The following is a 27,886-nucleotide window of genomic DNA, read 5'->3' on the forward strand; positions in this document are numbered from 1 at the left end:
TTACTTATCACTTTTGAATGTAATTTCACACTATATATTATAGTTACTGATAATCATGTTTCTGCCTAACAACACAGTAGCAGAATTGGGCTGTCCACTGAACTGTTTAGGCTTTTCAGATTTCAGTTCCAACTGAAATTTTATATTAATGATCATATTGTCTTTCGCGAAACACCACCCCAAATCTGAATTAATGTGAAACCAATTTTGTATCTAACGAGGTTAATAATTTGAAGTATTTTGGATGAATAACCCACGATAAGTTTTGGAAACGTTTAGTTGGAGTTTCGTTTCAGTTTCCATTCTGGTTATGGCATGGAGCTTCTCCTATCTTAAGTCTTCCTTACTCCTGTCTCCCTATTGGTTTCATTCAAATTAACAAGCAAGTTTCCTCCATTCTTAATCACGAGTACGATACTACAGCCAAACGCAGCGTCTTAAAAGCAATAGTATTCACGTTCCTCTTAAAAAAGATCAAATAAATTAACTTAAGAGCAAAATTGGTTATTTAATCATTTATGAACTTATTGCATGACACTTGTACATATCCTGATCAGCCCTGAATATTACAATAATTGTGTAAGTACGAGTGAGTCATATACCACTATCTGAAGCACCCAGACTAATCGATTTAAAAAGTAAAATTAAACATGTTTTTCTACTAATCAACCCTAAAGATGTTTCAAATGTCTCCATCGATTCTAAAGTGAAAAGTGTTTTAAAAGCAAAGCCTACATAAAAACTCCGATACATAAAAAAGTTTGATAAAGTTATCAAAAATTGTATTAATCTTTGCGCCTGTCATATCGATCACTGAAAGTCAAAATTTTTCTCTCCGTTTCATCACTACTCTGTATTGCAGTTACTTGTAACGCAACGAACGAAGCTATATTATTTGGAACACACTCAGAAAGCTGTGTGATCCAGTTGTGTCAAATTAACCAGCTCTACCACTTGCATCGAAAAACGGAATAAATTAAAATACCTAAATTAATTTAGGTCAGGATCTCTAACCAGCGAGTTTGTGCGGAGTTGTGAGCGGAGGTAGGTTGGGCGGCGCGGCTGCGGCGGTCAGGGCCAGATTGAGCAATTGTAGTAGGCACGGCCGCCTGTCTGCCTGCACGTGTATAATAGGCCGAGATTGGTTTTACGATTATCGGTATAGCTCCGATACATTACTTGAAAACTGCTTAGGTGACAAAGTGTAATGCTTTCCTGAGTACTTTGATATTATCTTGGAGTCCACTATTTTTGGAGAAGTTTTTCTGACAGGAAACCTAATAAAACTACGTTATTACAAATAACAAACTTTTTTCTGACACTGTAAAAAATGACATGTCATTATGACGATCAATTCTTGTTTTCTACCTCTCAAAAGAAGCGATGCCATCGGGAAGGAGGTTACTCTGTCCCTATCTACTACTTGTTATTACGCGATACAGTATAAGTAGTTTTAGATAAGGTAATCAGAAATATGTTATTAGTAATACCAAAGTTAAAGATAATCTTTATGAGCGCTCACGTGTTCTGATATCGAATATGGGTATTGTCTTGAAGGTCTTCTTTCTTTTTTCGCCAGAAGTTTGGGGTGGTGCCGGCCACCAAAGCCTCTGGGACATTTCCTATATGTATTTTTCCCGACCTCAGATCACGTTCCAGATCGTCCAACTTTTTTGACGTCGTATTACGTCGCCAAGTGCCAACCCCCGGGTACCTATTAATTATTTACCTACTTATATTGCATAATAACAAGTAGTAGATAGGGACAGCGTAGCCTCCTTTCGCCAACTTTTGGGAGGGAAAAAACAAGACCCCATCGTCAATTGACATGCAATCTTCACAGTAAGTCAAATTAACATTGTTATTAGTAACATTAAATTACTGTTCATCCTGCCTGACCTCCGAATAATACAAAGTACCTTTTTCTTGAATACAACCATCTTATAAGTGTAAAATGAGGGTTTTATTTTGTTGTGTACTGGGTCATTCAAATATGCTAATGGACCATTATGAGGACGAGTATAAGCAGTGTTTTATGATTTACCCACAACCGTTCATCATATTATTTGAGAATTGGCTCAGATGATTTGTTACTGTGAGAAAATGCCTTGCCCAAACCGGGATTAGAACTCGAGTCCCAAGGATGATAAACTGAAATGCTAACCACTTAGTTTCTAAGAATGCAAAGTCACCAAAAGTAATAGTAAAGCATAAGTTGCCTGCAGTAACAAAGCGGCCTGAGAAACCACCTTCTTTAATCATATGATGATGATTGTATTGTAGTAAGGAAAGTACTCAAAAACATACGCGATTTAAAACAAAAATTGTGTCTACAATCCTTTTTTTATTTATCATGTTTTGATTGGAACTATATACATTTGCCATTAGCACACTAACATTGTGCGTACTTATATTACACAATATGGTCAATTTTGAAATCAATCAAGACACGAATTAAAACTTACACGTGTACGATCATAATTATAAACTTAAATTTGACTACTTACCAATAACTTGCAAATCCAATATGAGTGTGAGCGGTCGAAATTGTTTTCCCCCAGTAATATGTTAACGACGCCGGAACTTGGTGCAAAATCAGCTGTACGCAACAGTGGTGACTTTGCAGTTTGTACAATGCGAGCCAATGAACTCATTCGCTAGCCTTGAATTGCCAATTCCGGTATTACATTACAGTGATTGCACAGAATCAATGTGATTGACGGAGAATATCGGTGTTTTTTTAACAAATACTTTTACTCGTATAGTAAAATATTCGATGAATCATCATCACCTTTCACTGATATTGCACGTAACACATGATTTTATAAAATAAATGTAAACTGTTGTTTAAAACAATTAAAGATTATGATGAATAGTCACAGCATAGATGATAACCACATCATATTCACTACGGACATATGTAATGGAACAATTCATTTTTTCTTAGCAAGAGGGTTAGTTTTGGAGCTGATAAAAAGGTTAAACTTAATAAGAAAAAAATGTCCTGAATAGGGAGTTTTTATTAAAAACATTAGGTTTTCCAGTCATGAATAGAGATTGTTCTACACTGGATTACGAATCACAATTTATTGTATATATAAATATATGTACACGTATATATATATATATATATATATATATATATATATATATATATATGTATATATATATTGTGTCATATATATATACGAGTATATATATAAACATTAGGTTTTCCAGTCATGAATAGAGATTGTTCTACACTGGATTACGAATCACAATTTATTGTATATATATAAATATATGTACACGTATATATATATATATATATATATGTATATATAACACAATCATCTCATGTAAATTGTAGATTAATGAAATACGTAAATTAAAAACTAAGGAAAGCATTTATATGAACATTAATTTCTTAATATACATTTAAAAGAGAACTAGACGGGTTTTTAGCGCTGGCTGGGAAATAAAAGACATATTGAAACAGGTAGTAATAAAATAAACAAATTGTTATGTTCAAAGTATCCTATAGTTGTACCTGGTGGGTGGAAAAGAAGTATCACTTCATTGTATTTAAGTGTAATGTACAAAATGGAATGGAGAATTAAAAAGTACTGTTGATTTAGCCGGTTTTGTCTTTTGAGATTTATGTCGTCCATGAATTGTGAAGAATACTAGTTGTAACTGTATGTCACATATGGCGTTATTTGAATGTTTGCGAAATGACATAACAAGATCCCTAAAAGTTTTCTCTAGACAAATATTTTTTATGCTAGATAAACGTACACACCGGCTTACAGAACGTACGGAAACTAAAATATAAGATTTTTCAACCGATATTAGGATTTTAGCTTAAGTAAAACCTTTAGTGCAAGTAGAACATTCAAAGCCAATAGAAAACTTTTTATGGTAGCCCTATTACTCTTGGGTCAAAGGAAACCAAAATATCATATTCAAACTTAAAAAAATCAATAATTACCCAAGCTGCCACGATTTTTTTTATCGCTTATACATGCTGAATTTAAGGATGGCCTGTATGGCCTCAAACATAATTACAGAAAAATGTGTTTTCAAGCTTTATTTTAAAATTGTCAGCTTCTTAAAACTTTAAAACTAAAATATATTAAATACATATAATAAATTATATTTGAAAAACTGTTACAGATACTATCTTTAACTTTCACAATTAATTTACAAATCAAACGATATCAAGTTTAATATAGAAGATAAATTGCGGGATAATTATTTTTTTAATGAGAACTAAACAATATCTACTGTCATTATTTGCCCAGCATTGCTAGTAAGACTGTTTTAGCCAGCTCAATCACCTGTTTTAATTTTAATTTAATTGTTCTAACCAGCTGATAAGAACATTACAATATTGGATTGTTATCATAATTTTCTTATCAGTTGTAGGAATATGGTTTCTTTTGATTAATACACATTTTTTCAAATACTATTATTCTTACATATTTTAATAACAAATATAAGGTTTCAAAAGTTTTAATATGATATTTTGCTTTGTTTTTGCCCAGTAATAATAAATACCTAAACATTTGTAGAATGTTAAAAGTATTATAAAAAATCAAGTATATAAATCCTTAGTACTTGAAAGGCAATCATTCGATGGATCATACAAAATTAATACTGTGTGAACGTAGATTTTGAAAATGTTCTTTATAATAATCGCTGTTAATTTAACCAAGTAAAATGAAATGACTATGAAGGCGAAGAGATTTCCCTACAATAATATAAGGGTGAAACAAAGTACAGCAAGGATATCAGAAATGTTCTCATGGGATGATGCACCACAATAAGCAAGATTATATTTACAACCCACAACCACATTTCTCGTTGCGCCACGGGACTTGTCCGTGTTTATCACCAACTCGTGAAAGCTTCCTTCTTATCTACGATCTTGCGTATATCGCTTATTTCCCCACGCACTTTCTAGGTTACATGTAGTTGTTTGCATTTACCACAGTTGCCAGGCACGGTAATATTGAAAAAAGTGCGTTTTTAGCTGCATGTATGGATCAAACTACTTATATAGGTATTTTTAGGAGATTCCTTATGCCTTCTTACAATAATTTTGTGGTTAAATAATTTAGTTACCTACCTTGATTTTAAAAATTTATGTCAAGCACATTGTTCACGGAAACATCGACACCGAATAAATTTAACAGTAATCGAAATAAACCTTTATTTATTTATTTTATAAAAACTACCTGCTTAAAGTAGGGCGGTTTTCTGCTGAAACGTACTGAATTATTTATGCTACTTGCAGAGAGGGCTCAAGCTGTCAAATCGGACTAATATTTTGATTGTAAAGGTAATGGAGAAAGCTTTTTCTGCCGGTCTTTACGCCTCTTTTTGTTAATAAATGATCACTCATGAATAGAGAGGTGTCTTCTTTCTCTTTATCACGTGATGATATCACCATATTACACGCGTTTAACCAATCTGTGTTAAAATAGTTTTCATGGTCACAAAAACGAAAAAGTGAATTTAATCAATAATTAACACAAGAGCATTACTTTTGTCAGTGGATTGGAAGACTATTAAATTCAATATTCAAGATGTACTTTTTAAGGTAAATGGAAGATTTCTTAAGAGGATTTCATTTTGTACAATTTTTGAACGGAAAGGACATAGCGAATGAGATGAGTTCGAAAATTCAGCTCACCCATATAGGACAGCGTCCACGGCCCTAGGCACTTAACCTAGGAGGAGGAGGTAGATATTCCCTCTGAAGTTGGATGCACTATGCAGTAGAAGGATAATAGCTCTAGTCACTCATAAGGTCAAAGTAGATGATAGACGTTTTTTTAGGCTTATTCCAGGAATTTGGCCTTCACTAAGAGATATGAAGGGCATACAGTAATATACATTATTCGCAAGAATTAAATATCTATATCTAGCATTAACCCTTTTCCATGTACGGATTATTTCTTGGATATTTATTCAATTGCATAGAATGATCATAGTGCCTTAATTGATATTTATTTTCAGAATTTTTTTATTAAAAGACTTGAAAAATAAAAAATCGATAGTCTTTTGGAGATGAAATAGTTCGTTGTTTAAAAGAACAGTACACACATCTTGATTCATTAGATTTGTTTAGCTTTGGTTTTCATGCGGACTGGCCTAAATTGCAGTATGAACACAGATTTTTTTCACAGCTGTTTGAAATAATCAAACATAAGTGAATTTATTTAGTAAAAAGTGTTTGTTTACTGTTTGCGTTTGGTAAGGTTATTTAGTCAAGTTTTATACTGTTTTGTTTTATTCAATTGTTTCATAATACTTTATTGACAATGACTAGAAGTAGTAAAACTGTTCAAGAAGAGGAAATTTACTGGTAACCAGCATAAAAAGGTCAGTGAAGATCTACAAAGTTTCTGCTAAGCCTAGGCCTAGTGAAAACCAAGCTAGTACAGCTCACTCAGCCTCATTTTACAAAGTTGTCCTCTAATCTAGGTGAGCCTAGTTACTCCAATACTCATCCTTGTACAAATGTAATCATTGATTTGAAGATACTAAATGAAACTCTAAGAACCTTCAGTTTATGCAGAAAATGTGGTAATGGAAATCTTTCGATAAAAGAAATTCCAAGCAAACGAATGGGATTCACGACAAAAATATCTATGATTTGTGACAGTTGCAATGCTAAAAGTGACTTTATAACTAGTCAAAAGACCCAATCTGGCCAATATGACACCAATCTTAGAGCTGTGTATGCATTTAGGTCAATTGGTAAGGGTCATGCTGACGCTTTGATGTTGTGCACGATTCTCGATATCCCTGGACCTCCTGCTAAATTTATGAAGTACAACAGGGCAATTTTTCCTGTTATTAAAAAGGTGGCTGAGGAATCAATGATTGAAGCTATGGAAGAAGTTGTAGATAAAACAGAAAGTAAGGATTTGACTGTAGCTATAGACGGAACGTGGCAGAAGCGGGGTTTTAGTAGCCTAAACGGAGTTGTTACTTGCACATCCGTTGAAACTGGTAAGGTTTTAGATTTACATGTTTCTATCAAAATATTTCCATGGTGCCAGCTAGCTAAAACTGATGAAATGAAAGAAAACCACAAGGACAGTATGTGAATTAAACTACGAAGGAAGTTCAGGAGGAATGGAGGTTGAAGGTGCCAAAGCGAATTTCTGTCGTTCGATGTCAAACAGGGGTGTTCGCTACCTAACTTATTTTAGGTGATGGTGACTCAAAGGGACATGCAGCAGTCAATGAAATTAAACCCTATGGAGCTGATGTAGAAATAGTGAAGGCAGAATGTATTGGACATATACAGAAACGTATGGGCACCCGTGTCTGCGTAAACTGTGTAAGACAAAAAAAAAAGAAAAAACTCAGTGACGGTTAAGCCTATTAGAGGCAAAGGTCGCCTAACAGACTCTGAGATTGACAATCTTCAAGTCCACTATGGAAAGGCAATAAGGGAAAATTGCCAGGAGGTAGCCAAAATTGAGACAAGCTGTTTGGGCAATTTTACTATCACAAAATGTCTCCAAACGATGAACCAATGCATGCCCTATGTCCGAAGGGGTGAACAATCTTGGTGTGGTTATTTGATCATAAACATTCTCTTCCTAAAGCAGTGCTAGCTGAAATAAAGCCTATTTTCAAGGACTTCACAAACAACACAATCTTAGAAAAAAGTTGTTTTGGGAAAGGACCCAAAAATCCAAATGAGTCTTTTTAATACCATTATTTGGAAAAGATTGCCTAAGTAAATTTTTGTTGGGATCACAACCCCGAAAGTAGGAATATATGATGCTGTAATTTCTTTCAATAAAGGGGCACTAGGAAAATTTAGTGTGTTAAAAGCATTAGGCCCAAAAACAAGCAAATTTTGTGAAGCGCGCCTACGTCAGATAGACAGAGTGCGGATTCAAGAAGCGGAGAAAAAGGTTCTTGATGTGGAAAAAGGCAAGAGGAAACATAAGAGACAGGAGAAAAGGAAAAGAGATGATAAAGGAAAGCACAAAGACTATTGAAGCTGGGATGTTTTAGTATGTAAGTAAGCATTTTTTGTAAATACAGTGAATGGTTTGATCTTTTATTGCGTTTTCTGAAAATAAGTATTTTAAAGTCACAAAAGCCACCGTTTTCTCGGAAACCATTAGAGATAGACACTTCAAATTTTTACCAAATCTCTTATCACTATTTTACACCTATAGAGGCAGAATTATAATGTTTAATCAAATAGGTTACCTATGAAAAAATATTTTTGTGAGTAAAAACAGGGTTTTTAAAACAATATTTTAAAAAATTATATTTTGTTCCTCAAAGAGGTTACAGTTTTAATTCTGCCTCCATGTCTTCATAAATACCCCCCAAGTAAGCTGTAAAAATTTCAATGTTCTACCATTAATAGTTTCAGAGATAATGGGGCATGAAAAACAGCAAAATTAACATGGGCGTTATAGAGTGTTCCATGTCCCCTTCGTACATACTTTCATACGAGGTGATATTAAGAACTCAATTTTATGTGAAAGGCAATGATCATACCAGTAACATTGGATGTTACATAGGAAAAAGTATTCGGAATAGTTATAATATAATAATTTATGTTGTCGGAGTATATAATCTGATATAGCAAGATAGTAACAGTGAACCTAGTTACTTACCACCAATAACTTACCGTAAAGCGTCTCCCCAAGTTAGAGGCACGCGATATTGTCACGATTCTGCACTTACGTCGTACTTCGTTTACATTTGCTGTGTCGGACATCACATAGAACATTTATTTACATTAAATTTGCGGTGTGTACACAGAAGACACATTCACTTCAAATACCTTGGCTTTGCGAGATCTGTTACTGAAAGAATGCCTTTCATTTTGACCTTCGAGAAAGGCGGACAAAGAGAATCAATTTATACTCTTTTATTGTAGTGAGCGAAATGTCAGGATGTGAAAGACGCTCCGGAGTTATTTATAAGAGGAGGGACCTCGAGCTATCGATTTATCATCGAAATCAGAGAGAAAATTTCCTCGTGATTTCTTTCTTTCATTATTTCGTTGAACTTTCGCTTGTCATTGAGGAGAGGTTTACTGATGTACCTTACGTAACACAATTAAAGCTCGTTTCAGAGTTGAATGTTCAACAAATTCCTTAATTTGCAATTTGAAAATACTCTACATTTCTTACAATTGTACGTTTCCTTGTTTTTTTCTACTCCTTAACGAGTTCAATTTGATCCAAAACGGTTTTCGTTAAGACAATAACTTGGAAGATAACAAGATTATTCGAACATTTACTGCCTTTTAGTAAAACAAAATCAGTAACAAAACTTCCCGAGAAAGACGGGAGAGCAAAATGCAGATATTAGAACTTATTATTATGATTTTTTTGTATCGCTATGTGCTGGCAAATGTCAAACAAATCTGTCACATTTACAACCCTACCATCGTTATAAACGAACCTCATATAAGGAACTTGATTTTAAATAAAATAACAGTAATATAATTCGATATTCCTGACGAAATGGATAGGAACCGTTTATTCAGGACAGGTGAATTCCACGGTTATGTGTATAAAGTGTAAGAAACCCACCATTGAAATTCCCAAACACGATTCACACCAAAATTCGGGTGGACGAAGAGCGCAAGTCACAGAGGCCAATCAATATCAGCTACCTGCTGTCACTGTCACTCCATAACTGTGTCACTGTTACTTTTAACTCCCCTATTAGTGTTTGTGGAAACAAATAATGTCTACAAGCATGATAAACCATCGATAGAAGCTACAGTGTTTAAGGACAGAGAGAGGTTTGTTAACCGGTTCCAATCAATATCAGCTACCTGCTGTCACTGTCACTCCATAACTGTGTCACTGTTACTTTTAACTCCCCTATTAGTGTTTGTGGAAACAAACAATGTCTACAAGCATGATAAACCATCGATAGAAGCTACAGTGTTTAAGGGCAGAGAGAGGTTTGTTAACCGGTTCCAATCAATATCGGCTACCTGCTGTCACTGTCACTCCATAACTGTGTCACTGTTACTTTTAACTCCCCTATTAGTGTTTGTGGAAACAAATAATGTCTACAAGCATGATAAACCATCGATAGAAGCTACAGTGTTTAAGGACAGAGAGAGGTTTGTTAACCGGTTCCAATCAACGACAATATCAGCTACCTGCTGTCACTGTCACTCCATAACTGTGTTACTGTTACTTTTAACTCACCTATTAGTATTTGTGGAAATAAATAATGTCTACAAGCATGTTAAACTATCGATAGAAGCTGCAGTGGTTTAAGGGACAGAGAGTGGTTTGTTAACCGGTTCCAATCAATATCGGCTACCTGCTGTCACTGTCACTCCATAACTGTGTCACTGTTACTTTTAACTCCCCTATTAGTGTTTGTGGAAACAAATAATGTCTACAAGCATGATAAACCATCGATAGAAGCTACAGTGTTTAAGGACAGAGAGAGGTTTGTTAACCGGTTCCAATCAATATCGGCTACCTGCTGTCACTGTCACTCCATAACTGTGTCACTGTTACTTTTAACTCCCCTATTAGTGTTTGTGGAAACAAATAATGTCTACAAGCATGATAAACCATCGATAGAAGCTACAGTGTTTAAGGACAGAGAGAGGTTTGTTAACCGGTTCCAATCAACGACAATATCAGCTACCTGCTGTCACTGTCACTCCATGACTGTGACACTGTTACTTTTAACTCACCTATTAGTATTTGTGGAAATAAATAATATATACAAGCATGTTAAACCATCGATAGAAGCTGCAGTGGTTAACAACAGAGAGAGGTTTGTTAACTGGTTCCAATCAACGACATCGGTTCTAATCACCGTCGTCAGAGCTTGATGAGACCGGCATGGTGGCTTATCCCTGCGGGTTACGATATGACCTTGGGCACCATTTAACTGTAATAGTATATATCATTATTGATAGTAGAACTGCCATGAAGACGCTCTTTGTCAACGGCCACCCAGCACGCACTGGCGACATTGACACGCAACCTCTTCATTCTACTCGAGTTACAACTATTGTCTACCAAGTGGTCAATCTTACTAAGTGTTTCTAAAGGTTGCCGGAGGGCTTACTGCTTTCTGGGTCACGTTGTGGAGTCATATAATTGGTAAACCGTTTCGGATTTTAAAGAAATCAGATTGGCAATGGCCTATCTTTTTGTATAGACTCGTTTGATTTAGTAATTTTGTTTTCATATCCTCTGAACTATAAATATAATATATTGATTAAGTACTAAAATAACTTTATTTATTACATTAAATAAATAAATATACCCTCTCGGGTCAAGATCAGTGAGTATTAAGAGTACATACAATGTTAATTCTACAGAAAAAAACTCGTGCAGCTCTGTTTGATATAGGTTATCTTTATGATATGAACTAAATTATTACTATAGCATAGAAAATTTGAATAAAAAAGTTAAAAAAAACAATAAATAATTGTTAAAAAAATGTATAACATCAAAAATTGCCAAATTGTGTTACCAGTAATTTGATCCTAGAATTGTGGAGTAAAGCAGCCGCCAAGGCGAGTTCTTCTGATTGATTCATATGAGCTCATATAGTGTGTTAACTAATGGCCATCCGCTAACGTACTCTTTACATATATTAGTACACGAAGGGGGTTGAAATTTCGAGTTTCCATAAAGAATGGTTGAATAATGCATGCCGCAACCTTTTTAACAAGTAATTAAGGGCTGGGACCCAACACGGAGGCTGTATCTCAAACTTAATTCATATTGTAAAGTATATTCGTTTTAGTCGACGGATATGACGTTATCTCGTGAACTGCTACAAGAGCTAAGACGATTAAGAAAGGGACAAAGAGTGATTTCGTATTACCATCTTCCTGTAGTACTATGTAACATAGTATTCTAATATTCTACATGTAACAGATTCAAAAAGGCTAAAAATTTGATTGTAGTTTAAAGTTTCATAAAGGATTTTTTTATTGAATTGTATGAGTTAAGCTGGCACAAAAATAAATAATCTTGAGATACAACATTCTTTGTACTAATTTCAATTGACACAGATTACAGGATAGATCGATCCTTCAAGAATTTAGATTTATCTCAATATTTTTTATAAATTAAAGAGTTCACTTTTTACCTCTCATATATACATCTCACAAAGTGACACAACGGACTATTGAAGACCCCGACAAAACGTAACAAAAGTCTTGCTAACCAATCTAGCATAGTAACTTTAACACACGTGTTTCTATGCCACATTATACAATGTCAAATAAGTGCACTCAGTTTGTTTACTCTACAGTTTTGTCATGTTTGCCTATAAGGCTAACGGAAAAATGTTAGAATTATTTTTACATTTAATTTTACCTCTTGATAGCAGTATCAATAGCATTTTTCCTTGAACCAAGAGGGACCTATGTTCCAGCATAGGAGGAACATAGTTTCATGTCTATAAGAGCTTTCTATCAAAAGTTGTCGCGACAGATGAATATCAAACGACAATATTTAAAAAAAAATACGCGTCTGGTTCTTAATAAAGAGTTTTATTTTTTCTTAACTTTTGATAGCGCTACTGAAGGACATATACTGGATGACATGCTGTTAAAACGAACGATATAATCGACTAACGAGAAGTACAGTCGATTGTGATGAACGTTGAATATGAAAGAGCTATATCCGATGCAGCATATGGCAAAATTCACATTCAGTGGCCCAAACACACGCCTCCGCCTCCTCTGACGTTGTTACTTTCATTCACAACAGAGCAGATGCGCATAGCGCACGCGCGAGTCACAATCGATCCGCTGGACTGTCTCAATATAACTACATCACGTGCAGTTTCCTCCTCTTTGCTAATTGAAGCGTACTTTGCATAACACGTTGGGTAATTTATGGCCAACTAAAGGCAGAATGCGCGGCGAGGACCGGCGCTGGCGCAACACGCAACAATAGCCTTCGTACTGAACACGGTCCGCTTCGCATGGGAAAACATTATATCATAATTAATCGTTCTTGACGAGTTGTCCCAGGGTACAATTGTATAATTATTAAACGCAGAAATACTCTCGAGGCAAATCGCAAACGTGTCTGGCCAGAATTTGCTAAATATTTGGTGATTTGCAGAATTAAACCTTGTTTAATTAAACAAGATATGAGTATGCGCCATACCGCACGTTGTGTAAGACTTCGCCGATATCGCTTGCCAATTTTCAGATCTGGCGAATTTGATTGTCGAGATGTGCCCGGACAGATAGACAGGCAGAAATCATACAGAAAAGAAATTAAATCCCCTCCGCAGACGAAAGGGAGGATGTCAGCCCCACAGTGATGGGCTCAGTAATACTCAACCAAACTACATGGTTAGATATGTACTATCAAAGAACTCATTTTTCTCTGTGTAGAAATGGGGTTTGATTCACAGTTAAGTATTACCTGAGGTAATGCAATTTTCAACATAAATTATAAAGAAAAAGAAAGAAAAGAAAGAAAATATTTATTTCCCAAAAATAAAACATAGTTAATACATAATAAACAATAACAGATATGTATACAATAAAGTCCTTGACCTGCCAGGGTGACCCGACCAGAAAAAAATATGCTATAAGATTTACACTAAGATAATTGAAGCTCACAAAATTAAAATATTAATATTTACATAGACATCAATATAATCTAAAAGTTTAACTTAACTTAAACATTTTTAATTGAATATAAATACAAGTTCTTCTTGAAATAAAAATGCTAACGCCCCTAATCATATTATGCCACTCGTAAAACGTTCAAAATGTTATGTTCAGAAAATACTGATACGTATGGTTTCATAAGTTACAGCAATAAGTGTTTAATGAATTATAGTTTCAATCAGTTCTAATAGCCAAAATTATAATAAACATATTTTCTTTTATTTCAAAAATAATTACCGATTAAAAAAGAAGCATTTCATGGATATCGGAACTAGATTGCTTAACTGTCTACTGTGTTACACAAAACACGCGATTAGATAATTTGAACTTTATCCTTACTGTATGCTTTTGTTGCTTGAAATATTGTTCTGAACGAGCATAGTTTCTCAAAAAACACCTCTCTTGAACATCCGCAGATGCGTAAAAAGTAAACCATTAATTTTGAAAATGTGAAATAGATACATTCATTTTAGTTTTAGGTTTTTTAAGAAAACACTTTAAGTTAAATTTAAAGCATTTTTGAGAAACGCCAGAAAATGCATATTTAACTTGTATTGGTTATTGAAGTTCCTTACATGAATACAATTCGAATACAAAGTAAACTCTAAACTCTTTTCTGTCAGGCTTTGAAGGTAGGCATATACACTCTACAAGTCCACGGGTTTGTTGAAGTTGCATGTAAAATTCCAAGTATGTCTATAGCTGATTTCATTCTATAGACAAACAGACACATAGAAAGAAAATTCTTACAGCCCCCCAGGCAGAAAGACGAGAAATTTTGAGTGAAAGGCTTCAGCGTTTCATATAAATTGATAACACAATTGGTCAAAATTACCTCTTTTAACTCATAAGTGCCTACTTACATTCCTTCTTAAAGGGCTGTGACTACGAAATAAAAAACCAAACTAAAATTTGATTGCATCATCACTCTTACTATCCAAAAAGTCCCGGAGTGGTTAAATATTTTTGAACAAATTTAAGATGGAGTTACAAAAGCACTGTATATAATAAACTATTAATGGGATCTTTGTCATTTCATACCCAGAGATTATGCCATTGTAATGGAATTCAGCAATCATCAATTTATACAGTTCTGTCTGTGAATAAATTAATCAAACTATCATGAACTTGATTACGTTTACTTAATAACTGCAAATTCATGCCAACGGTTGCCATTTCCGGCTCGGTTTTCCGGTTGAGGTCAGGTTTGCGGCAATGTAATCTACTAATATAGATTTGTAATATGATGTGTATACTAAGCTATGGTTAAATTTAAGATTTTATTCTGACTCCTTGTGGGCCGTCCCTCTAAAGAAGTACGAGTAGCAGGTCTTTGGATATGTTTTATACTAGGTTTTTATGTTCAGTAACTGTGTCCCAAGTTATATAGCTCTATCTTAAATCGTTTCAATAGTATTTAACCGTCCCGAAACTTTGTGGACACCTTCTATATTAAAATATTCGGAGTTCCATTGTATAATAACATTAGTGTTTTGTTCATATCATTAAATCATTGAATTATGTACGATTTAGTGTTATGAACCTACATTTAAAGTAAATACCATATACAAAATATAAGTAAATCTATATAAAGAATGCTGTTGTTTTTGTAAAATTCAACATAATGCAACATACGAGTGCATTTCATTACATTTATAGCTACATTATTGTGAAGATGGATGGCTCTTAAGCTTTCGTTTCTGACATTTCTGCGAAATAGAAATAAAAGGTTTTGTTTCAAGCTCGAGTATTTGCAACTTTTCTATAATGAAATGTCTTAATGGGTGGAACAGAGCCGTGCTTTACATTTAATTATATTCACACTTCAGCAGAACTAGAGAACATTAAATATCGCACTAGCAATTCAGTTTTGTTACGCTGTCTGTTTAAATCTCCTGGACAATCTTAATAGTATAACTTAACTCTTAGAATGTACTGGAATAGATATTTACGTTTTATAGCCTTTAATTTTTATTTTACAAATAATATGGATGATAGAATTCAAATTTTGTGTTCGATTAGTACAATAGATATTTTATAAAAGTTAAATAATGTTACTGTTAAAATTAAGTAATTAAAATAAGACATAAACAATCAAAAGCTGTAGTTTAAATTTGTCGCAAGTGTCATGTAGTGACTAATATATAAAATGATTATATTTATTGTTCGTGCAGACGCGTAAATATCCTGCCTTATGTTTTGAAAATTTATTATGTTTGGAACCTCAAGCTTTTATTTTATGTGCAGTCCAATTTTTGACTTAAATATAAATTACTGAAACAATGCAAAGTAGACGAATATTAGAGAAAATTTCGATATTTTTAGGATGTATAATAACTTCTGATGGGAAACGTTTGTCAGAAGGTGTGTATTTTCCATTAATCAACTGAATAGCCGTACTTTTACCAGTCGTATGGGTACGTGACGAGCAACTGAAGCCAATTACAACTGACTAACATGGAGGACTTCAGTGACAGTGCTAAAATGTTACACTCAGTGTAATGTTAATTCACGATAAAATAAGTTGGATTAATTAGATCAGCTTCTTTCTTCTTGGAAGATAGACATTATGCTTCTGTGAAGTTCAAGACTTTTGAGGAGTAATATAATGACTTGAGATATACACTAGTGGTTTATAATAAATTCATTAACCAGGTAAGACTAATAGAAACCAAAAGACTGATTTTGGTTATCGTGAATTTCTAATACTTTCAGGGAGCCCATTTATTAGTCAGACATCAACTTGTGACATTAATATCCGTCTGTTATGTTGAGTTTTTGAAGGTTGTCCCTGCCCTAGTTTCATATCGGTGAACGTACCTGCCACGAATCAAAGCATACCTTGACTACATCAAGGATATACGTGGTGGCAGACAGTCATCAATAGCAACCCATTCAAAGAGTTCTGACAACTTTTCTGTTATTCTGACACATTTAAAATTCCTGAATACTCGTACAATTTTCACATCCCCTCCTCCTAAATTCTCACTCCATACGGAACATACACAGGCCACACAATGCCATTTAGGTCATCTAGATGTCTGAGTTAAAGGAAAGGTAAAAAAATTCATGAAAAATTTCTGTACCATCTGCGCCACAGAGAATTTTTCTGCGGAGCTCTCACTGAAGGAGCCCAGAAAGATTGCACTGCAAAGTTATTGGTGGTTTGTCATCAAACCATGTCCAATTGATCAGAAACAACACGGTTCGAGCCATTAGCCGTCTATGTGTGTTCAGGTCCATTTAGGAAGTAAAACCCGTTTGTTAGAGGAAAAATCCCCTTCTATATAGAAATAAATTTCAAAGCAGTTGGCTCGTAGTTTGGGAAAAATTAAGGATAAAAAGAAGAAGGCATATTCAGGATCAGACACAAACTAACATTCGTTGAGAGGTCTGGCATATTCTTCAATAGTCTCGTTAACTCGGAAATCGTAATCAAGTGCAGACTCTTGGCAAAGGTTTATCGCCCGATGCAAAGGTACCTCTCCATAGTATTTCTACAAAGATTATGCTGGAAGACCTAGGAGGTATATAAGTAGGCACTTTCCGTGGGAGTTTATCGCCTAGCTATGATTGTCTGCATGTCAGATTATTTCTACGATGATAGTGCTGAAAGAATTACGTACTTTGCGTGGGGGTTTACCGCCCAGCGATGATGTGTACCTCGAAAGTTTTCTTACGATGATTGTGGTGGAAGCTGTAGGTGTGGAGGAAGTTCATACATAACGAATGAGAGGTGAGCAGTAAAAGTAATTGCGAATGCGTACAATAACAAATAAAAATATGGCTGTCTGAATTGTCTTTAGAACATTTATACTTTACTCATTCTCTTCCCCAACACCAAATGTTAGGTTTAACTAGCAACGATAAACGTTGAGTAAATAGCGAATAAATAAAAAGTTATTTCCAAGAATATTCCTGAACAGGCTGTTATAAAATTTCAACATAAAGCGTCGAGGCCATATCTGTGAGGTGTATTTGTAGAGTTTATAGCTAGGTTATGTTTGTAATCTCGCTAGCTCAAAGCTCTGTTACAGCACCGGTTTCCGGCGGGAATGATTTCGCTATCACCGGCCTCTGTGATGCTGCCAGCCACCGGCATGTGAGCATCGCCACTGTTTATTCCATTTGCACACGTATATTCCACGTAAACAAACCCTTTTGTATCGTATTTGACTGAAAGGTTACTTGGGATATCGGTAATTTTCAAGCCAAATTAAGAATAAACATTGGATAGTAGTACGCCATGTCGCGTAACATTCTTCGCTGAGGTTGCATGGAATTTCAAGCTACTCAATTTTTGTGCAAATTTATTTATGTTTATCCATAAAAAATTATATTTATGTTTATCCAATATAAAAATATTCGCTAACGCTCAGCCAAATTAATGAAGCGACACGCATCATCAAAGAAATTAGTGATGCTTATAAAGAAATGAGGATTCATGCAAACTTTAGGTCTTTAGGTCAGTTTATTCTTCAGATATCGTGCGGCCAGGCAGACATATAGACAGACTTACAGAAATGAAATTTTTTCTCCCCTAGAGTGACAGGTTCCACTAAAGTTCAGCCAGAAATGACTACATATTGGCAAAGGACTGTGCAGGAGAGACTGTCTTCTATTGAAACTATGCAGGAGAGACGGTCTTCTATTGAAACTATGCAGGAGAGACTCTCTTCTATTGAAACTATGCAGGAGAGACTGTCTGCTATTGAAACTATGCAGGAGAGACTGTTTTCTATTGAAACTATGCAGGAGAGACTGTCTTCTATTGAAACTATGCAGGAGAGACTGTCTTCTATTGAAACTATGCAGGAGAGACTGTCTTCTATTGAAACTATGCAGGAGAGACTGTCTTCTATTGAAACTATGCAGGAGAGACTGTCTTCTATTGAAACTATGAAACTATACTGTCTTCTATTGAAACTATGCAGGAGAGACTGTCTGTATATGCTATTGCTATGCAGGAGAGACTGTCTTCTATTGAAACTATGCAGGAGAGACTGTCTTCTATTGTTACTCTTTCTCAATGACTTGAGCCACTGAATACAAGATACCGAGCTAGACATTTACTCGGACATTCTGTGGGTCGAGAAATCCGGACTTTGTTCACTTTTTAGCATAAAGTAAAAATCTCTACATGTAGTACATTGGAAGTAATATAACATTGCTATATGATCTGTAATTTTCATGGCTCGCCGAATAAAATTGCGACTTATCTATCCCTCACTGGCCAAAATAAAAATGTTTAAATTTTACAGTTAACAGAAAAATTTGACTAATATTATTTTAGATTAAATACATTTTGTATTCGTTTGTGTGGTATTCAACAGTATATACGATAAATTAAAATGAACCTAGGATTATGATTGTAAATAATACAGTAATTAAGTAAATGTATTCATCAAGTTTAAATATAACTTTAAGGTATTCTTTAGCAAAAAAGATATTCCTTACGTTACTTAAAAATAAACAACACGTCAACATGAAAAGGGATAATGTGATCTAAATTCTGATATGTACAAAAATGTCATAGCCATTAAGAAATAGAAAAGAGCTACATATTTTTGAGATTAAAGGCCGATGGAAAAGTGAGGATAGCAAAATTTGAGAAGTTAACAACACGACTTATTATTTTCTTTTAGTTCCTGTCTTTGAACTCACTCATTGAAATGTTTGGGTTTGAAACTTGAAAGGAGGTCACAAACATTGCTTTGATAATAATCATGTACGTTTTAAGTTTAATGTAGGCCTACACCTGTAACGTACGTATAATATGTCACAACAGGGTCAAGTACTACTGTGTGGAGTGGTGTTGACCTTAACAGTAAGGTCACAGCCATTTTTATACCCAGTTAAATCGGATCAGATAGTGAATGGAGAAAGGTGCCCAGTGTACGGGTATATTTTACTCGCGGGGAACCCATTCTATTGTATGGCATAAGTTCTTAGTTCCTTATATAAATTACCATACAGAGTATGATTAACCGTGACACTTTTCAGTACAGTTTGAATTCTTATGTATTGTATCACTTTCCCAGGTGGGTTCACTTCTGGCTAATTTATACCTTCCAGTTGAACCTACACTGGATAGAGCAATAACCTATGTGTCACTAAAATCTGGGCAACCATATGAATTCCACGAGCGACATATCACTAACCGAAAATGTCGAGATATTGGGGTGCAAGGATAGATCGAAAGATTTAGTCTACTGCGGGCCATGACTATGTCTGAGTTGGAGGGGCTCCCTGATTGTTAAAGACAGTTGCTAGACTATACATTAGGGCATGCGATCCCTGCCCGCTTTGGCTAGAGAGGCTGCATTAGAGCTAGACTTCCCTTCTTCCAAGGAGAAATGACTGAGATTAGTGCCCAAAATCCTTCCTCGTGGATCCTGACAGGCTGTCCCTACCCCCAATCTTACCCATCCTGAATATCCTGAGACTCCGAAAACAGAAACAAGGTTCTTTTAGGACATAGGGCAATGGGAGGATTCTCAACGTACTGGCCTAAGAGAACAAAACAAATTATGTCACTTCTTGGTTCGTTATGTAAATTTTATACACAGTATTTAGCCATGGCTCTTGTATAGTACAGCTGAAATACTTATTCACTGTGCATTCATGTGGCTAATGGACAAGCCGCATCAGTAAAGTAAATATGTGTCTTATTACGTTGTAAAATGAATAATGATGTAACGAAAGAGGAAAATCATGTACTTAAGATTCTTATTAGGACCGAGATAAACGTAATAAAGGAGAGTAAAAGTCCTATATTGCTTTCTGTGGCTGGCCAACAAGACGTTCCTGAGTTGACAAGGGTCTGGTCTGGCCACATGTGGCTTCAACGTTACAGCTCTAATGTAGTGTGGTGTAGCAATAGTCCCCACTGTAACACCAGAATGGACCACATTACAGTTTGTCGTGCATTTTATGAACACACGCCGCTCAGTTGATAAGTACACAGATGCAGTGGTTCACTTGACGTCCATGGAAGCAGTACATCAACGTTAACAAGTTCAATCACTGTTATAGCCATGTCACTAATTGAGGCGTGGATTGAACCAGTTAAAACCTGAGTGGATACTTGGCCAGCTCTGCGCCAATACACAAGGTTCAGCAACCCTCTTAATAAACAATGATCGAGCCTGTTCACCTCTTGAAGTTTAATTACGGCGTAATATGCAATATGTCAGTCGGTACCACAAGGTCATTTTGACATAACAATATTTGTTTGTATTACGAGTATCCTTCAAAGCTTGTTAATCCTAAAAAGTGACAACATACCATTACTTAATATGCAAAGTGCTCGTAAATAAATAATTATATGTAAATACATCGTTATCGTGATCTAATTGTAATTAAAAAAAAAACATTATTAGGCTATGATATAAAGTAATTAAAAAAATGTTTAAAAAATGATACAAAACTTACATTTTACAAACTTTTGAATTAAGTAAGGGTTTAGTACTATTCTAAACTAATGGATATTCGTTAAATATGGCTTTCCATATCTCGCTTAGAACAAATGGATCCCCACGAGCTCCCTGTCCATAGAAGAGTAGAAGTTGAAGATCTGAGAGACCACGTTTCCCATTTATATAGCTATCACTAAGTGTGGCACCATGATACTACACCTGTATATGACTGCAGGTGGCTTGCGATACCTGTATTGCAATTGCAGGACGGTATTAATCAACGATCTGTTCCAGAATAGCTCTCTCCTGTTTCCTGTTTTTGGACATCTTTCCCAGGGAATATCGTCTCCAGAAATACACTATGCACAATGACGTAGCCAGCGAGGGGGTCCAAGGGATCCGGACCTCCCCCCAAGTTTTCAATAATTATTTTACTAAACGGTTATAATTATTTAAATAATTTGGCATTACTGATATGTACTGCTGAAAGATCGTTCTCAACAAAGAAACGGTTCAAGAACTTTTTAAGGAACAAAATGGGGCCTTACTCTCTGACCACTACTGGAAAATATATACTCTGTGGACCCCCCCCCCCAAACTTTTTTCATGGCTACGTTCTTGACTGTGCAGTTTAACACATTGTTTCAACAATAAATTTCATTGTAAAATGCAGGATAGCATTTGGTTAATACCAATACATTTTTTCAGAACAACCCGGCTCTTGCTTGTTCCCTGCTTCCAGGCAAGCCGAGAGAATGACTATTACCACAAGAAACATACTGTTTAGCACAACCCATTGTTCCAAGTATATATAATCGTTCTTGTCAATTGCAGGATGACATCAATTAACAAATTGTACCAGAACAAGCCGGCTCTCGCCTGTTTACTGTTCCTGACCAAGAGTCAAGCGACGAGACCCCTAGAAATGATTTGAGTACTAAATACATGTCTATATGTAGAGTAACCGTTATGTTAAATTGCAGGATGACGTCACCCAACACCTCACCCCAGAACAAGCCGGCCCCCACCAGCTCCCTACCACTGGGCAAGTGGCAACTGATGATCCGAGAGACTACGGTCCCCAGCTCCCAGCTGGTCGGCTGGACACGGGTCTGGCGACTCGCTCGTCTCCTCCTCGATACCGGCTGTTGAACAGTTAGCTCTCCTATAGGCCTTGTATCCCGCATCCTTATCCGGGACTCCACAGGTTCACTTGACAATACGTTAGTTTCTCTAGTACTTATAGACGCACCATCCTCCTTCCAGATTCGGGGTGAACCTGTCCCGTACACACTTTACGTTGTGTGTAGTTTTACGATTTCATTAGTTAATTTTCATTCTATGAATGATTTCTAGTAACCCCCTCATGATGAGTTTAAGCCTCATCGGTTGTATTCGTGTTTGGTTCTGTCAATAATCTGGTGATTGTAGGTGCTAAGCTAAGCAATAATAGACTACCTTATCGATTGTTCACTTCAATTTGTTTCAATACTATCACTTTAGTAATAATTATATTTATGTTTATTTAACAATATTATGTTTTTAATCATGAGTTTGTAAAACTTAGTACTATTTATATACTTTTATTTTTTCAATAACACTACTAAATGGTGTTTAAAACTACTACTACTTAAACTATGTACATTTGTATTGTACCTTAGATACATTTATGAGGAGATATAGTCGTCTCCTTTGTTATTATAGTATTTACAGATGGAGTATATTTATTTTCCCTTATAATATGCCTCAGTGTATTATAATATCATTAGTATATTGAAGGCGAAATGTAGTAAAACTACTAAATAGTTAATCGTTCCCTATTACGTTCTATGAGAAGTCATACACTAAAATCTTGTGCAGAAGCAGCAGCCCATGTAAATGCTATAACTGATGATGATGAGTTACTTGCCGTCCTTCTGGGTTAATCTCCGTACCTGAGTCCTCGAGTTTACAGAGGTGCCAACTTAAATCAAAGAAATATTTTAGTTAGGGACGTGTCAAGTGGAACTCCCCCGCCCGCTCGCCGCCCACTAGAGGCTGTGCCGAAGCTTTAAGTTACCTCCCAAGGTTGGCACCCCTCATCCCCTCTCGCCCTCACTAGTTACCACCAAATGACACTTGCCGGGTTAGATTGCTAGTACGTGTTCTACGGCTCTGTATAGTTTAATTCCAATAATATATTTTTGTTTGTGTTGATGTTACAATGTTGATATTGGTTTTGTAATAAATTATTAATTACCTAAATGTTGATGAGAACTTTTATTTAACCTCTCTTCCACATATCCCTAATCTTTTCTAATATGCGGTGTTTGGCATTATAGCTATTGGGAGTTTGGCCTGATGGTTATAGGCCAAAAGTAGTCTAGTAATTAAAAATCCGATTTACTACTTTAGAAACACCACACAGGTCGTATATAGGTAATTAGTTAATTAATTGTGAAGCAACAACTACAAAATGCAAATAGCTGTGCATAATCTTACGTACATAAACCAATATGAAATTCCGAGAAGGGCCCCCCTTTGCTGCAAAATGACCCATTGTCAGAGTTTCATAATTAAAATAAAAATTTAAATCATCTATCGACACCAGTACTTCCGGAACACGGTTAAGTATCTCGTAGGAACTGTAGAATTGTTTTAACATTAAAATAAAGCATAATTTTCCATTTTTTTCATTGAAGAGGGTTGGATGACCCTATCCAGCCAATTTAAATTGGCATAAGTGAATTTAATCATTGGTTTTTTTCTAAGAAAATATACACGATATCAATATAATTCTGTTTTAATTACACTTTTAAAAACTGAATTGACAGAGGCCTTTTATGAAATGTTAACAATGATTAAAAACTAATTATATGATTGTATTGTAGAATTGTACCAAAATACTAGTTCAAAGTATGCAGGTTACATATTCTTAATATTTAAAATTGTATTAGAATTGTAAAGATATTTTGAGCGATTTCCCAGAGAACTGTAAATAAATAAAAAGAATAACAACTTTCGTAAAATTATATTTAAAATTAAAAGCATGTGCTAATAAAACATACATGTAAATCAGCACATACTGTCCATGCATACTGAATTGTCTCCTGTTCTTCATACTCATCTTCTAATTGCCTCTCCATTACAACATTTCTTCAATTTGCCTATAGCTTTCTGAGCTATTCCATTTGCATCCTCAAGCTTGGGCAACAACACAAAGTACTCCCGGACAATTTTTATGGTTTCTAAACCTTAACTCTATCTATATTTCCCAAATGTACACAATTAAAACCACATACACGCCAAAACTAAGTGTGCTCCGCATGACAAGTATTGTTTTCGAAATGTCAGACCAAATCATGTTACTAAGCGATTTTTGTAACCACTTTCATGTAAATTTCCTTCTGAAGTTCTGAGGAGAGTGGGGTTTTAAAATTAGTTTATATCGGACACGACAGTGACCTCTCTGTGTATAATATGAAAACATAGAGGTATACACAATACTGTATCAAAATTGTATACTTATTAGTTATTATTATTACAACTTTACGTAACCAGGCCAAACGAAAACGTAAGTCTTTTTTTATCCACCTTGCAAATTTTATAACAGAACAACTCTTAATTACACTTGTTATTTTGCTAACATAACGTTTGATCGCAACTTTTGTTTCAAATTATACAAGTACCCATTTGTACAAATGATTGGTTGATCTGAAAAAAATCTTATCGTCTTTTACTTCTTCTTCCTCCTCCACTCCATTTCATATCTTTCTATCAAATCTTGAATTCCGATGATGGTTCTCTCAGATAAGAAAGACGCCAATGAGTCGTCAGATGTGGAATCATTCTTTTTCCTCTTAATTGCAATTGCTTTTTTCGTGTCATCATTACAAAATGCAGGCTTGATTTCCTTTTCTGTTACGTTAATTATTTTCTTATTCGGTTTTACTACATCTTCTGAAATTTATTTTTTCGGTTGTATAAGTTAGTATTAGTTAGAACCCTAAACTTACCAGGTTTACGGCCCTTGCTTGTAAGTTTTGTGCGTTCTGCTTTCGGGAATGGTCTAATTTTCTCTGGAGATATTATTGTTACAATTGTTGTAGACTTGCCCTTAGGAGTGGTGCTCACTGAACTAGAAGGACCTTGAGTAGACATCTTTAAACTCAAAGAACCAGGTACAGAACTAGGTGCATCTGAATTGGAAGCTATTGATGTAGATTGATCAACAGTTGAAACCACAGTTGAACCAGAAGGACTTGCACTAAACATCTGGGTCACCGATTAATTCATCATTTAACTTTTCTGGGGCCGTACGTGGATATGAAGATCCACAAGGGTTGGGACTATCAGTGCCTAAACTAGCGAAGTATTCATGATAAGCAAATACATTTTGGTAATAAAGCCACAACCCAGAAGAAGAAAAACCAGCATTGAAATTTGAGGGGGTAAAATCAAGGGGATAAGCTTTTCCAAAAATTCCAGCAATGTCATAATTTGTGAGCGATTTCCTTGGGTTGGGGAAAAACCAGCTTTTACAAGCTTCGTTCCCCTGTCAAGGGGTTGTAGTTTATGGTTTTTGTGTGATAGAATTGTTAACATGACAATTCCGATAGCTCTAGCAAGGTCAGTGGCTTCAATGGAAATATAAGATTCGTGGCTTGATGATATGGTCTAGGAATTATAAGAAGATGTCAGAGTTAGACAATCCAAAATTATAGCAAGTTCCATGACTTCTAGGACGGGCTCCGTAAAGCACACGGTTTTTTAAAATTAATACATGGAAACACAAAACCGGTAGATTGGAATTTCCTAATGCATTAATTCATGCAAACATGGTTTTATTGGAACATCATTCAGTAGACGTGATGACGCCAACTTGATTTTTCTCGAGGCTTTTACCTTCGGGGGTGTGTGAACAGATGTTACACCTGTTTCATCCATGTTGTATACTTTATCTGCTGTTAATAGGTGTTTTACTAATAAAGTGACATATTTATTGATAAATATTAGGCTTGTTAAACCCACATTCACGAGCTATGCTTGTAGGTCTAGATGTTCTCAATGACAATTTTGGGTTCCTTTTGCAACAGTCGACAAGCCATTGATCTCCAGCTGGGCAACTGGCATCCCAAGACGCAGGATATATCTTTTTCTTTGCTTTGGCAAATTGGCATGCCAAATTTTTTACGTCTTCTTTTGAAGGGCCATAGTGTATTGAACTAGCAGTCAACAAATAGTCTCGAAGAGACAACTCTTCTTCTCTGAAAAACACCTGCCAAACTGAGCAATTATTTTTATACGAGAACTCTGTGCTCCCGCTCTCTAAGTGCCGCTGAAGAGTTGTGCGAGACACATTTAACTGCTTCGCATCTGTTCTGACGGATAGGCCTGTTCCCTGAATAAGTTTTACAGCGTCTTGTAAATTTTCTGCATAGAAGTTTGGTCGCTTAATTTCCTCTTTACTCCTCGGCATCTAGAAATAAAAGAAAACCACTGTATGAGAATAAATTAATTTGGACCTTGGGCCGGCCCATGGTCCAAGCAAGTCAGAAAAATATTTTTGGTTATGTTAAGTAAAACATCATTGTGCCGTGTGACTTCATAATAACATGATTAAATACCTAGGAAATGCTATTTAGAGATAATGTGTTAACTTATTCATAATAAGCATACCTTTAATACAGTAAAACCGTGATAATGAGGTCAAATATTTACTTCGACATAGACCAAACAAACTTTGATCACCTATTCACAAACAAAATGCGCCAAATTTACAGAAGTTAGCTGGAAAAGGTTTCAGCAGTGCAGCCAACCCAGTATTGGTACAAAAACAAAATTTCCTCAAAGACAACTGTTATTTCCTTAATGACCCAAGGTACAAGGATCTCTTCTACTATTAATACGTAAATGTTTTAGATTTATTTTTGAAACCCCATTTAAGCTACAGTATTAAAATTTTATCAGTATAAAACACTAGAAAAACGGATGATTGAGGAATTCCAGTCATATTACATTTAAAGTACTGCTTGTTGGTAAAGTTTGCAAAAACATGGAGCATTCATTGTATGTTGAAAGAAGCTCGTTTCTTATCCCCTAAACGAAAGTAATAGACACTTCGCGTAACGCTTTAAGCGCTTATATAATCATAAGCGAGATGGGGGTTCTGCCGCATTTGAATAATAAACAAGTCTTCCCAGGGGTGCAATATTAGCGCAGAAAAGCGCGCAGTACTAGCGCATAGCCAGCCAGCAGGCGCTCGCATCATCAATAAAACATCAACGTCCGTCTGTCTAGAGTCGGACAGATTCGCAATATGTCAGTCACATTTGCATGATTCAACAACTCAAGAGTTCATTGACTCGTTGAACTTCACTGTCCCAGCATGAATAGACTTTGATTGTGCTCAATATGTGAAATGTCAAATATGTAATATTACTCGTATATAGCAAGTTTTCTTTCAAACGTTTTGCAACTTTGTGTAAGCTCCGTGAAAAATCGTACATTTAAAAGAAGTGTAGTATAAAAGTGATAATAGCCTAATTTTATATCAATAAAGATAATCAATAAAATGTTCTCGCTCCACCGGAACTCGGACCCGGACATCCCACTTGCCGAGCGAGAATGTTGTTACACTAATTGAGCCCTTATTATTTGTCCATGAATTATTTCGAGTTTGGCTATTTCTGTACATTTCTATACATAATAATATATTAATATATTGTATAATATATATTAACAAAATAAATTTAGTCAATCCTAATGACGACATTCTCTAACCATAAAATCTGTTTCCAAAGAAGTACTGTCGGTGATTTAA

The 27,886-nt window shown here is 35.3% G+C and overlaps 1 protein-coding gene across 1 annotated transcript in view; it reads left to right on the top strand.

The window, feature by feature from the left end:
• The window catches only part of LOC124362681, a 63,217-nt gene extending 39,885 nt beyond the window's left edge, over positions 1–23,332 (top strand). Inside the window, exon 3 of the mRNA XM_046817382.1 lies at positions 22,068–23,332. Within this exon, the coding sequence (XP_046673338.1) occupies positions 22,068–22,236 (169 nt within the window). The 3' untranslated portion in view covers positions 22,237–23,332. The remainder of the gene's footprint in view (positions 1–22,067) is intronic.
• Positions 23,333–27,886: the final 4,554 nt, after the last annotated feature.

This window comes from Homalodisca vitripennis, chromosome 5 (genome assembly GCF_021130785.1).
Source record: "Homalodisca vitripennis isolate AUS2020 chromosome 5, UT_GWSS_2.1, whole genome shotgun sequence".
Classification (NCBI taxonomy): Eukaryota; Metazoa; Arthropoda; class Insecta; order Hemiptera; family Cicadellidae; genus Homalodisca; species Homalodisca vitripennis.